General features: G+C 43.1%; 1 protein-coding gene across 1 annotated transcript in view; it reads right to left on the bottom strand.

Annotated features, from left to right (window-relative positions):
- Nucleotides 1-14236, bottom strand: part of LOC109899126 (pro-neuregulin-3, membrane-bound isoform) — a 203469-nt gene that overhangs the window by 59635 nt on the left and 129598 nt on the right. Inside the window, exon 3 of the mRNA XM_031835625.1 lies at nucleotides 3587-3613. Coding sequence (XP_031691485.1) covers nucleotides 3587-3613 — 27 coding nt within the window. The remainder of the gene's footprint in view (nucleotides 1-3586; nucleotides 3614-14236) is intronic.

Genomic DNA, 14236 nt, shown 5'->3' with positions numbered 1-14236 from the left:
AGTTCTTCGGTGGTGGTGGTCGATGGAGATGGACATACGAATGTATTGATTTAAATCCTGAAGGTCACCTCTACAAGAGGTCTCCAATAGGACGACCAGAAGGAGAGTGATCGAATACCTCTTTGAAGAGGGTGTGGAAATGGGTCTCGGATCTGAGTTCTGTGCTGTTGGCAGTCCATATTGCGGTGGCCCAATCCAGGGCTTTGCCTGTGAGTAGAGACACAACAAAATCCACCCTGCTCTTGCTGGTGGCGAAGTTAGTGGGGTTGTGCTCAATGTATTTGCTGCATTGCATCAGAAATCCCTGACATTTCACCGATGAAGCGTCATATTTTCCAGGCATGGATGTGAATGAAGGAGGTCTATGGGTTACGATACCTGGCATCGGAGGAGTAGGAATGGGCTGGTGGAGAAGATGGCAAATTTGCTCCATACGCTCCTCTTGCTGGGTTAGGCGCAGCTGTAGCTCCGCTGAATCGATTCCGTTTTTTGGGTGAGGTATTCTGTAGTGAATACTCAGGGAGAAAAAGGTGTAGATTCACCCGCAGAGTGTGGCAGGTGTTTAATGCACCTTCGCAGAAGGCAGGAATCGTGGTCACAGGCAGGCAATGGTCATACACAGGTAGGCAAACAGGCAGGTGAATCACAGCTAGGACTGAAGGCTATAACTGGTTCTCACAAACAAGCTAGGAAAAGGCTTAGTAGAGTCAAAACGAACAATACCTCACAAAGGCACAAACAGAATGAACTGAACTAAGGAGCTGATGAGACCAGGTTAGTAACTAACACAGGTGAAATCAATTAACAAAAATGAAAGACAGAGCTACGTCCAAGAATACAACAAAACAGAACACAAGGTTGACTTAGAAAATAAATACAGAACCTTACAGATATCAAGGATCTGGAAAGATTCTGTATGAAGAAATGGTCTAAGATCTCTCCCAATGAGTTCTCCAATCTCATAAAACATTTTAGAAAAAGGCTCAGTGTCGTTATCCTCGCAAGGGGATAACAACACTGGGGATACAACACAGGGGATACAATATTTTTGTTCAAAATATATTTCTCTGCGTAATTGTATTGGCACAAAATAAAGTTTAAATTTATTTATTGTACAATTCTACAACATACTATTTGTATTTTATTTAAATTTGTTGCTAATCTGGAAGATCCAATAATTCCAGACCACACTGAATATAGAGTCTTCCGAGTGGCACAGCAGTCTAAGGCACTGCATCTCAGTGCATGAGGTGTAATTACAGACACCCTGGTTCAAATCCAGGCTTGGGAGTCCCGTAGGGTGGTGCACAATTGGTCCAGTGTCTTCTGGATTTGGCCGGTGTAGGCAGCCATTGTAAATAAGAATTTGTTCTTTAGCTGACTTATATATTATATAAATATAAATTAAATATATTCACTGCTCAAAAAAATTAAGGGAACACTTAAACAACACAATGTAACTCCAAGTCAATCACACTTCTGTGAAATCAAACTGTCCACTTAGGAAGCAACACTCACTGACAATAAATGTCACATGCTGTTGTGCAAATGGAATAGACAACAGGTGGAAATGATAGGCAATTAGCAAGACACCCCCAATAAAGGAGTGGTTTTGTAGGTGGTGACCAAAGACCACTTCTCAGTTCCTATGCTTCCTGGCTGATGTTTTGGTCACTTTGAATGCGGGCGGTGCTTTCACTCTAGTGTTAGCATGAGACAGAGTCTAAAACCCACACAAGTGGCTCAGGTAGTACAGCTCATCCAGGATGGCACATCAATGCGAGCTGTGGCAAGAAGGTTTGCTGTGTCTGTCAGCGTAGTGTCCAGAGCATGGAGGCACTACCAGGAGACAGGCCAGTACATCAGGAGACATGGAGGAGGCCGTAGGAGGGCAACAACCCAGCAGCAGGACCGCTACCTCCGCCTTTGTGCAAGGAGGAGCAGGAGCCCTGCAAAATGACCTCCAGCAGGCCACAAATGTGCATGTGTCTGCTCAAACGGTCAGAAACAGACTCCATGAGGGTGGTATGAGTGCCCGACGTCCACAGGTGGGGGTTGTGCTTACAGCCCAACACTGTGCAGGACGTTTGGCATTTTCCAGAGAACACCAAGATTGGCAAATTCGCCACTGGCGCCCTGTGCTCTTCACAGATGAAAGCAGGTTCACACTGAGCACGTGACCGACGTGAGAGAGTCTGGAGACGCCGTGGAGAACGTTCTGCTGCCTGCAACATCCTCCAGCATGACCTGTTTGGCGGTGGGTCAGTCATGGTGTGGGGTGGCATTTCTTTGGGGGGCCGCACAGCCCTCCATGTGCTCGCCAGAGGTAGCTGACTGAAGGTCGGTACCGAGATGAGATCCTCAGACCCCTTGTGAGACCATATGCTGGTGTGGTTGGCCCTGAGTTCCCCCTAATGCAAGACAATGCTAGACCTCATGTGGCTGGAGTGTGTCAGCAGTTCCTGCAAGAGGAAGGCATTGAGGCTATGGACTGGCCCGCCCATTCCCCTTTCCTGAATCCAATTGCGCACATCTGGGACATCATGTTTCGCTCCATCCACCAACGCCACGTTGCACCACAGACTGTCCAGGAGTTGGCGGATGCTTTAGTCCAGGTCTGGGAGGAGATCCCTCAGGAGACCATCCGCCACCTCATCAGGAGCATGCCCAGGCATTGTAGGGAGGTCATACAGGCACGTGGAGGCCACACACACTACTGAGCCTCATTTTGATTTGTTTTAAGGACATTATATCAAAGTTGGATCTGCCTGAAGTGTGGTTTTCCACTTTAATTTTGAGTGTGACTCCAAATTCAGACCTCCATGGGTTGATACATTTGATTTCCATTGATCATTTTTGTGTGATTTTGTTGTCAGCACATTCAACTATGTAAAGAAAAAAGTATTTAATAAGAATATTTCATTCATTCAGATCTAGGATGTGTTATTTTAGCGTTCCCTTTATTTTTTTGAGCTGTGTATATATGTATAATGCATCTGATGGTTTATCATTTGTGGGTAGATATCGATATTTCCCAGGTATCTATGGTCATGTGTTTCTAAGAAGGAGAGTTATTAACAATGTCTCACAGTACATCGTCATTAACTACAGCTGATGTGCCAAACGGAGAGAGGCTGGCAGAATGGGGACACACTCTCCCGGCAAGACCCTACAGACACACGTACAGGCAGTGTCAGTGTGCAAGGATGCTGGTAGTTACTGTGCCAACAGTAATAAATCTCCCTCACTGTCTCCTGCCTCTCTGTTCTCTGCCGTTTCCAAGGAGACGAGAGAGAGAGAGGAAGGGGAGTTGCCATATCCCTCTGTGTAAAGGAAATTGCCTCCCTGTTCTCTGAATTACATTACATACATTATGGGATAGTGAAAAGTTCCCATCAAAACTAACTAAGTTATGTATAAAATAGAAATGTGATTTATAATTAAAAATGTGAAAAACAAACTAACAAACATGAAGGGTATGCACGTCATACCAGTATGATCATAAACATTATACACATCTCGTGGTTGCACAACCTGATTTCATTTAACAGGACTCATAGCAGTAAAAAAAGAGAAGCTTTCTTACCCATAAACTCAATGCCCAAGTGATCTGCTGTTCCGGTGAAGAGAAGAGAGGAGAGGAGGGGAGACAGGGACAAAGGAGGGAGGGAGGGAGAGAGACAGAGATAAAGCTATTAGAAACAATGCACTTTAACATCCTGTCACAGCATATATTAACAATGTCTGTGACTTGTTGTTGTTTCATGTAAGGAAGCTCCATAGCCTTCTGTATTCACATCATATAACTTCAGTAGACGCATGCTCTGGGCATAATCGGAGCTGACACTCAGCATGACTGCACCAAGAGACTGTGGCTCATTGTCCATGCTCGAAAAACACACCGTGCAAGAGTTGAGGTCTAGTCAATAACATGTATAAACCCTGGATGACTAACAATGTGCACTGTATTGAAGCCACAGCGCAGCCATCTTGGTAATCCTCCTCAAGACATCTTGGTATTCCTCCTCCTCAAGACGTGTATTCTATTACAGATCTCTCTCTCTCTCTCTCTCTCTCTCTCTCTCTCTTTCTCTCTCTTTCTCTCTTTCTCTCTCAGGACTTGAGCCCTAAGACCATGCCTCAGGACAACCTGTCTTGATGACTCCTGGCTGTTCCCAGTCCACCTGGTCGTGCTGCTGATCCAGATTCGGGCTGTTTTGCCTGTGACTATGGTATCCTGACCTGTTCACCGGACGTGCTACTTGTCATGCTGCAGCTCCAGTTTCAACTGTTCTGCCTACGGCTATGGAACCCTGACCTGTTCAGAGGACGTGCTACTTTGTCCCAGACATGCTGTTTTTGACCCTCTCTCTCCCTCTGTCCCTCTCTCTCTCTACCACTCCTGCTGTCTCGACCTCTGAATGCTCAGCTATGAAAACCCAACTGACATTTAGTCCTGAGGTGCTGACCTGTTACACAATCTCTACAACCAATGTGATTTTTATTTGAACGTGCTGGTAGTCTATGAACTTTTCAACATCTTGAAGAACGATCGGGCCTTAATGGCCATGTACTCTAATAATCTCCACTGTGCTTCTGTGCTTCTACACCTGCATTACTTGCTGTTTGGGGGTTTTAGGCTGGGTCTCTGTATAAGCACTTTGTGACATCTGTTGATTTAAAAATGGCTTTATAAATACATTTGATTTGGATTTGAGAGTACTAATGTTACTGTCCCCACTACAACAAAACACATAATTTAATACATGCAATTTTGTCCTTGAAACAGTTAATTGAAATACCGTAGAACGCTATTCATTCCTATTGAGGACTGGTCTACAAGGGAGTGACCATATGGCCGAAGGGTGACTTCAAAGCCTCTCAATGGCCAATACATAGCATCAGAAATGCAGGGTTTATATATGTCATTCGTTCTAGTGTATGTTACCGTCTGGAAAATAAATCAGTGAGTATTGAGATATCCTGGCATAAGACTTGTGCATACTGTACATCTTTGTTTACAGAAAGTGGAAGTTTGTTAACACAGTTTTGACTGTAGAGCTTAAATGGATGCACAATTGAGTTGCCATATATACAATTCTGTTTACATTCTTTATGTTCTACAGTGCATTCGAAAAGTATTCAGACCCCTTGATCGTTCCCAAATTTTGTTACATTAGTCTTATTCTAAAATGGATTAAATCATTTTTTTCCCTCATCAATCTACACACAATACCCCATAATGACAACGCAAAAACAGGTTTTTATAAATTTTAGCAAATGTATAAAAAAAAATTACAACTCAGTACTTTGTCGAAGCACCTTAACCAGCGATTACAACCTTGAGTATTCTTGGAAATTACGCTACAAGCTTGGCACACCTGTATTTAGGGAGTTTCTCCTATTCTTTTCTACATATCCTCTCAAGCTCTGACAGGTTGGTTGGGGAGCATATTAGATCTGGTTCAAGTCCGGGCTCTGGCTGGGCCACTCAAGTACATTCAGATACTTGTCCCAGAAACCACTCCTGTGTTGTCATATCTGTGTGTTGTCATGACTAGCCTGTGCGTGTCAGGTTACTGTGGACCATAATCCTACGGAGATATCTCTCACACCCACCAGCGGGGGAGAGATCGAGTGGGTTGGAGGTGGGGGGGGGGGGGAATCTTAGGGCAGCAGACAAAATCCCTTTGTCCTCTTGTATGGAGGAATGGAATGTATGATGGGCCTATGGAGAACCTACCTCAGAACAGTCAGCCAAAATGGTAGTAATGACGATAGATGGAATATGAAAATGAAGGTTGTTTTTTGTTATGTTATTAAAAGTTAAATGACAACGTTATAATGAAAACATTGTAACTTGAAGAGTTTTCACAATATGTACTTGATGTTTGCAAACTGTACATTGTGTGGAAAACTAACTAGGCGTAACTAGTTACACACAGAGAACTTGCCCTAAAGGAGGAAACACCCATTTCTGGTATAAAACATGTGAGTTAAGAATTAACCTTATGACTAAGTGACCACGGGCTGCAGCCACGGCCCAATTAGTTGTAACCCCAAAATGTAACACGAGTTTGAAGAAGACAAAGGAACCTTTTAAAATCTATGCTACGGATGAGTAGCTGTGTATAAGAGGGTGAATAAAAGCAGGAACACCCAGTTACCACTCTTCAAGGAATCAGGTGTCTATACTGTTTTCATTCCCACGCTGGAACCATCTACAGAGGTGATTAGCCTTCCTCAAAATACCCATCTTTCAGAACAAGGGTGAGGAAACAGACCACTAAGAGAAAGGACACTGACATTGTGAGGACAAACAGAGAGTTACACCCGGTAACCAAAGATGTGCCGCCAACCCGGTCCATGAAGAGACACCCCCATTGGAGACCTTCGACACGTAATTACATCATTATATTCTGACCCATAAGAGCAGCAGTTCAGGGCAAGGTTAGGGTTAAACTAAGCATAGTTTACAAATGTAGTGTGCTTTTCTCTCGTGTACTCTCTCTTTCTCTCTTGAAATCCCCATTTTGTGTAACACGTGTCATATTGTGTTAGCGCACTAGGGAACTGTTCTAAACAATAGCCTAGACTGTGTGTTTGTGTATGTGTATCTTATATTATCATTTTAGTTTGTTAGTAAATTAATAATCAACTCAATTGGTGTGGTACGGATTTTTTTGTGAGACTCAGGTTTGTGCAGATTCCCGGATTATGCAATGTTCTGAATGAGACTGTAGAGAAAATTAATTAATTAGCGACTGCTGTAAAATCAATTTTCTGATATTCTTTGAGTTAATTTGGGAAATCATTCGATGAACAGCAGTCGTCACATTAATCAATACAATGTTACAACAGTGCTTAGGGTCGTTATCCTATTGGAAGGTGAACCTTCACCCCAGTCTGAGGTCCTGAGCGCTCTAGAGCAAATTTTCATCAAGGATCTCTCTGTACTTTCCGTTCATCTTTCCCTCGATCCTGACTAGTCTCCCAGTCCCTGCTGCTGAAAAACATCCCCACAGCGTGATGCTGCCACCACCATGTTTCTCTGTAGAGAGGGTGCCAGGTTACCTCCTGATGTGACGCTTGGCATTCAGGCCAAAGAGTTCAACCTTGGTTTCATCAGACTAGAGAAACTTGTTTCTCATAGTCTGAGAGTCCTTTAGGTGCCTTTTGGCAAACCCCAAGCAGCTGTTATTGACCTTTTACTGAGGAGTGGCTTCCATCTGGCCACTCTACCACAAAGGCCTGATTGGTGGAGTGCTGCCGACATGGTTGTCCTTCTGGAAGGTTCTCCCAGCTCCACAGAGCAACTCTGGAGCTCTGTCAGAGTGACAATCAGGTTTTTGGTCACATCTCTGACCAAGGCCCTTCCACCATGATTGCTCAGTTTGGCCAGTTGGCCAGCTCTAGGAAGAGTATTGTTGTTTCCAAACTTCTTCCATTTAAGAATGATGGAGGCCACTGTTCTTGGGGACCATCAATGCTGCAGAAATATTTTGGTACCCTTCCCCAGATCTGTGCCTTGACACAGTCCTGTCTCTGAGCTCTACAGACAATTCCTTAGGACTTGTTTTTTGCCCTGACATGCACTGTCAACTATGGGACCTTAGATAAACAGGTGTGTGCCTTTCCAAATCATGTCTAAACAATCACATTTACCACAGGTGGACTCCAATCAAGATGTAGAAACATCTCAAGGATGATCAATGGATAATGTGTGCACCTGAGCTCAATTTCGAGTCTCATAGCAAAAGGTGTGAATACTTATGTAAATAAAGTATTTAGTTAACTCTCTGAAAATGTGGTTGGTTATTGCTCTGAGTTTGGGAGATAATGAGATGTAGACAGGGGAAATTAAAGGATGCAGTGGTGCGTCAGATCCATTGAACACTAATGAGGAGACCTCTCCATCTCTCCCTTTAATACACAGTGGACGGGAGAGGAACACAACAGAATATGTATTCTACGAAAATACTGTCGATGTACTGTATTGTACCTGTGAATAGAGAGAAAGGGAAAACTGTACTGCTGCCCTATCTGGATAAACTTTTAGTTTTTCATAAACTAAGGTTTAAGTTTGAAAATAACAAATGTGTACAGCAACATTTATCTAAATCCAGAGGTGTGGCAGTAAGGCAACAGGCAGCACAAACAGATGGTACCATTCACCCAGTTTGAACTGAACTGAGAGCTGTAGAACATGTTGTACAAATCTAAACTAGGTGCGCTGTAACAGTGCGAGAAGCGAGTAGTATAAGAATGGTCCTACACGGTAACCATAGCAGCCATACCAAAGGGAAAAATAATCTATAATTTTCAAAAATCTTTATTATATCAACGTCATGTATTCTACACCGTAGTGTCTGAGGCAGAAGAAAAGTTAACTTTGTTATTCAACTGGAGGTGACATTTGCGAATGACATCTCCCCTGTACCAGTGTGGGCAGGACTACGCGGAGCCCCAGGTAGAACAATATGGCAATGTTTACAATGGTGTCTGTTTGATTGTGGCCAGACGGAAAGGCAGGTGCAGCCGGTGGGGTACCTGTGACAGCAGGTAATCCTGCTTCCCTTCCACTCCACGTCTCCCTGAAGAACATCACTCACCATGCCAACATAGCCCGTCCACCTGTATGCAGGTTAATGTGGACTTAGGCAAAAGCCACTAAAATAGCCCAGAAAACAGCATCAAAATACAGACTCCCTAAAGCGGATCTTCTTGGAAAAAGCCCCTCTGTGATGGGTTTGAGCCCTGGTTGGCTGACATGATGTCCCATGTTGCAGTTGCATTTTCCAAATGTTTCTTCTTGTTACTGCTTCCCCCATCCACCAAGGTAGCCAGAGTAGCCTGTCAAGGTCAAGCCTTTGTGGTGAACCCTATGACGTGGTGAAAGAATGCTGAAGTACAATTGCAGGAAAAGGAAGTATTTAGCAGTAAACTACCAGTTTATTTTTTATCGGGAATTCATTCTAACGATTCACTATAATTGTCTTCTAATGGAAATCATATCTAGAGAAAGTCCCTGTCTACTTGCAAAGGTTTTTAAAGTTCATTACCTGAACTGTAATTAAGAATAGCAAACATGAGGAACAAGCAAATTCCATCTCTTAGACTACATCATTAGCTGTGAATTGCCCTTCTACCCATAGTGATGAAGAGTTGCTATACAGTCATTTCAACAACTGTACTTAATAATTCCAGAGGCTGCCCCGCACTCTCAGTTGACTTTGGTTAGAGAGAAGTGATCTGCTAAAGTCACAACTTCTCTGGTTTAGATCTCAGGTCAGGCAAAGCCTCTGTTGCACCCTTGAGCTTGAAACTTCAGATGTCATTGTCTACTCTAGCAGGATAAATGGATTCTGCTTCTTTCATAACTTTTGTATTTTGGATGCCTCCCCCCTCTTTGATATGGTACCATCAAATAAGTTACTACATATTCAGAGTGCAGTTCCTGGGAAGTTGTGTGTTACCGTTTTACCTTTGAGAGGTGAATACTTCTTGAGTATGAGTTCTCGTCAGGTGAAAGTGAGACAGCTGACTTTCTCCAAGTCTATAACCTTCCTCTATTGTCCGCAGACTGTGAATCTTTCGAGTTTATAGAGTTGCTATCAGCAAGGGAAAACTCTAGCCCTGACTCTCTTATTCTGTCTGACAAAATAAATTACTGTATCAACATGCTGAGGGATTGCATCATGTTAAGATTTTCAGAATAAAAGTGGTACGAGTATATAGTTTTTGACACAAAACTGTTTTCAATTGAAGTGTTCTAATTTCTAGCAAAGAAGTCAATGTGTTGACAGACAGCCTCCTCTTATAAGCTGAAATTACTTGAATTGACGATTACTTGAATTGGTGATCCGGGGTAATACTCCAGTTTATGACGTCACTCTGAGGTTAAAAAATATATATTCTGAGATTAAAGATGGATAGACTAGATTAAAGAAACACATTGGCTTTGACTATTTCTCTTTCACACACGCACATCCATTCTCTCTCTCTGTCAAGGTTTCTGAAGCCATTGTGCGGGTCGTTAAGACTAGCTCTGTACTGATGCCTGGAGGCTAGCATGTCCTTGCCTATGTCTCTCTCTGTTTCCATCTCTTTCTCTGTTGTGTCTGGAGGTGTTGCTATGGGAACCTGGTCCGCCTGAGAGCCTGCACACACCTTGTTTTGCCAGAATCTCTCTGACACCCATTCCCCACATCATAAATAAGTCAAACCCTAACTCAGGCTTTGAGACCTATGTATTCTACAGTGCGTCCACATCCTTTGAAACTTCTGTCACATTTTGTCCCAGGAGCATATGCAATTTAAAGTACTGAGTCTCGAGATTATTATTTTATATAAAAATGTTCTGACCCAATTTGTCAGAGGACAAAAGTAACTTTGTTTTATATACAGTGCCTTCGGAAAGTATTCAGACCCCTTGATGTCACGCCTTGGTCATAGTGTTTTGTGTTTTCGTTATATATTTTGGTCAGGCCAGGGTGTGACATGGGTTTATGTGTTTGGTTTCGTATTGGGGTTTTATAGGATTTGGGATTGCTATGATTAGGGGTGTGTCTAGTTAGGCTTGGCTGCCTGAGGCGGTTCTCAATCTGGAGTCAGGTGATTCTCGTTGCCTCTGATTGGGAACCGTATTTAGGCAGCCTGGGTTTCGCTTTGTATTTCGTGGGTGATTGTTCCTGTCTCTGTGTAGTGTTCAGATAGGCTGTATTAGGTTTCACGTTCCGTTTGTTGTTTTTGTATTTATTAGTTATTTCATGTATCGTCACTTTATTTTCATTAAAGATCATGAGTAACTACCACGCTGCATTTCGGTCCGACTCTCTTTCAACAAACGAAGAACGCCGTTACACTTGAGTTTTTCTCATTTTGTTACGTTACAGCTTTGTTCTAAAATTGATTAAATTAATTTGTTTCCTTATCAATCTACACACAGTACCCAAATAATGACTAAGTGAAAACAGGTTTTCAGATATTTTTGCAAATGTATTAAAAATAAAAAACTGATACCTTACATAACTATTCAGACCCTTTGCTATGAGACTCGAAATTGAGCTCAGGTGCACAAAGTATCCATTGATCATCCTTACTACAACTTGATTGGAGTCCCCTTGTGGTAAATTCAATTGATTGGACATGATTTAGAAAGGCACACACCTGTCTAGTTAAGGTCCCACAGTTGACAGTGCATGTCAGAGCAAAAACCAAGCCATGAGGTCGAAGGAATTGTCCATAGAGCTCCAAGACAGGATTTTGTAGAGGCACAGATCTGTGGAAAGGAACCAAAACATTTCTGCAACTTTGAAGGTCCCCAAGAACACAGTGGTCTCCATCATTCTTAAATAGAAGACGTTTGGAACCACCACCCTGGTTGTTCGGGAGGCGCTCGGCGGTCGTCGTCGCCGGTCTACTAACCGCCTCCGATCCCTTTTTCCTTTTCTGTTCATTTGGTCTTATTGGTTGCCTGTCCCTTATTTTGTTTCTTGATTTATGTCTATTTAAGCCTGTTAGGCCCGCCTATGTTCATGCGGGATTATTTTCTGTTAGTCGGGGTGTGCGTGTTTGTGTTCCTGTCCGTTTGTGCCCTGTGATGGGTTGGACTATTTTTCTGTCTGTTTATCGCCTATGGTTTTTGGCGTTCTTGTGGGAATCCCAATAAAGACGGTTTTCCCCAGTATCCTTTGCTCTGTGCAATTGACTCTGCATCCACCACTCCAGGCGATTGTGACATGCATATGTATTCACCCCCTTTTCCATGAAGCCCTTAAATAAGATGAAGTGCAACTAATTACCTTCAGAAGTCACATAATTAGTTAAATAAAGTCCACCTGTCTGCAATGATCTGTCACATGATCTCATTATATATACACCTGTTCTGAAAGGCCCCAGAGTCTGCAACACCACAAAGCAAGGGGCACCACCAAGCAAGAGGTACTATGAAGACCAAGTAGCTCTCCAAACAGGTCAGGTACAAAGTTATGGAGAAGTACAGGTCAAGGTTGGGTTATAAAAAATATACAAAATTTTGAACATCCCACAGAGCACCATTAAATCCATTATTAAAAAATTGAAAGAATAGGGCACCACAACAAACCTGCCAAGAGAAGGCCGCCCACCAAAAACTCAAGGACCAGGCAAGGAGGGCATTAATCAGAGAGGCAACAAAGAGACCAAAGATAACCCCGAAGGAGCTGCAAAGCTCCACAGCGGAGATTGGAGTATCTGTCCATGGGACCACTTTAAGCTGTACACTCCACAGAGCTGGACTTTATGACAGAGTGACCAGAAAAAAAATAAGAAAACACGTTTGGTGTTCACCAAAAGGCATGTGGGAGACTCCCCAAACATATGGAAGAAGGTACTCTGGTCGGATGAGACTAAAATGTAGCTTTTTGGCCAGCAAGGAAAACGCTATGTCTGGCGCAAACCCAACACCTCTCATCACCCCGAGATTACCATCCCATGCTGTAGGGATGTTTTTCATCGGCAGGGTCTGGGAAACTGGTCAGAATTGAAGGAATGATGGAAGTCGCTAAATACAGGGGAATTCTTGAGGGAAACCTGTTTCAGTCTTTCAGAGATTTGAGACTGGGACGGAAGTTCACCTTCCAGCAGGACAATGACCATAAGCATACTGCTAAAGCAACAATCGAGGGGGTTAAGGGGAAACATTTAAATGTCTTGGAATGGCCTGGTCAAAGCCCAGACCTCAATCCAATTGAGAATCTGTGGTATGACTTAAAGATTGCTTTACACCAGTGGAACCCATCCAACTTGAAGGAGCTGGAGCAGTTTTGCCTTGAAGAATGGGCAATAACCCAGTGGCTAGATGTGCCAAGCTTATAGAGACATACCCCAAGAGACTTGCAGCTGTAATTGCTGTAAAAGGTGGCTCTACAAAGTATTGACTATGGGGGGTGAATAATTATGCCCACTCAAGTTTTCTGTTTTTTTGTCTTATTTCAAAGTGGTAGGCATGTTGTGTAAATCAAATGATACAAACCACCCAAAAAATCTATTTTAATTCCAAGTTGTAAGGCAACAAAATTGGAACAATGTCAACAGGGGTGAACACTATCACAAGCCACTGTATATGTCTTTCTCTGAGACTAGGTTGCTTGTTGCACCATAAGAACAAAGGACAAATTACAGGCAGAATTTACATTGGTGGTTAGGGGAACTAATAATTTATGTAAAAGGTTATGAGAACTAAAATTACAAAGGTTAAGAGAATTTACATAGCAGGTTAGGTGAAATAGGTTATTTTTAGAATAAGGGTTAGATAAAATCCTACAGTTGTCCCCAGCGTGACACAAACACGCAACCAGCTTGTGCTGACCACATGTGGCACATCTGCCCTGTTACCTATGATAGACTATTGGTAGAGGGAATCGGAAGACTATTTTGTCTGAATGCGATACCTTTACAACCCTAGGAGGAAAATATTAGCACACTGCCAAATCAGTGTGCTAATGTGGCTATTAGTAATAGGCAATGGTAATAGTCACGGTATAAATTATTATAACAGAAGTGATGACATTAATGTTCATCATTTACTAGATTAAGTAGTGAAAGTTCATTTAATAAATGACAATAGTGCGCACGTGTACACACAGGCACGCACGCAGGCACGCACGCATGCACACGCACGCCTGAGTGTCTTTATTCTCTCACATTACATTAGTCAGCTAGTTTCTCTACTGCTGAGGTCTCTCTTTGCTGGAAAGCACTGTACGAATATAGAGTTTGAAAAAAGGGTCCCAGTAGAGTAGCAGATATAGTAACACTGTGTCTCAGAGTGCACTGCCTGAACCCACCACAACCCCACTCTCCTGAGATGGAAATGAAAAATGTGTCTTTCATTCTCACCCATTTGCAATGTGGTAATAAACAGTGGAGCTGACCCAGCACTACATACAATAGCAAGTTCCACTGTGACGGGGGAAGAGGCAGCTTTTGAGTTCAGAAAGTGCATGCTCCTTTGCTATAGAATCACAATCCCATATAGTCTCCATCACTTTCCCAGTCTCAGCTGCAGCAGATAAGGCTACAAGAGACAACCATTTTGAAGGCTGTGCTTCTTTGTGACCGGCTGAGGCGAGGAGGAGTAAATTAAGCCCACTGAGACCGGTGTCTCTGCAATGGGGATCTACCCCCAGCTTCAACCATTCACTGAGCCCCTGCTACCACTTACACACACCGACAGTGTCAAGCCCACTGGCAC

This window comes from Oncorhynchus kisutch, linkage group LG11 (genome assembly GCF_002021735.2).
Source record: "Oncorhynchus kisutch isolate 150728-3 linkage group LG11, Okis_V2, whole genome shotgun sequence".
NCBI lineage: Eukaryota > Metazoa > Chordata > Actinopteri > Salmoniformes > Salmonidae > Oncorhynchus > Oncorhynchus kisutch.
This window is presented reverse-complemented; position numbering and strand designations above follow the sequence as displayed.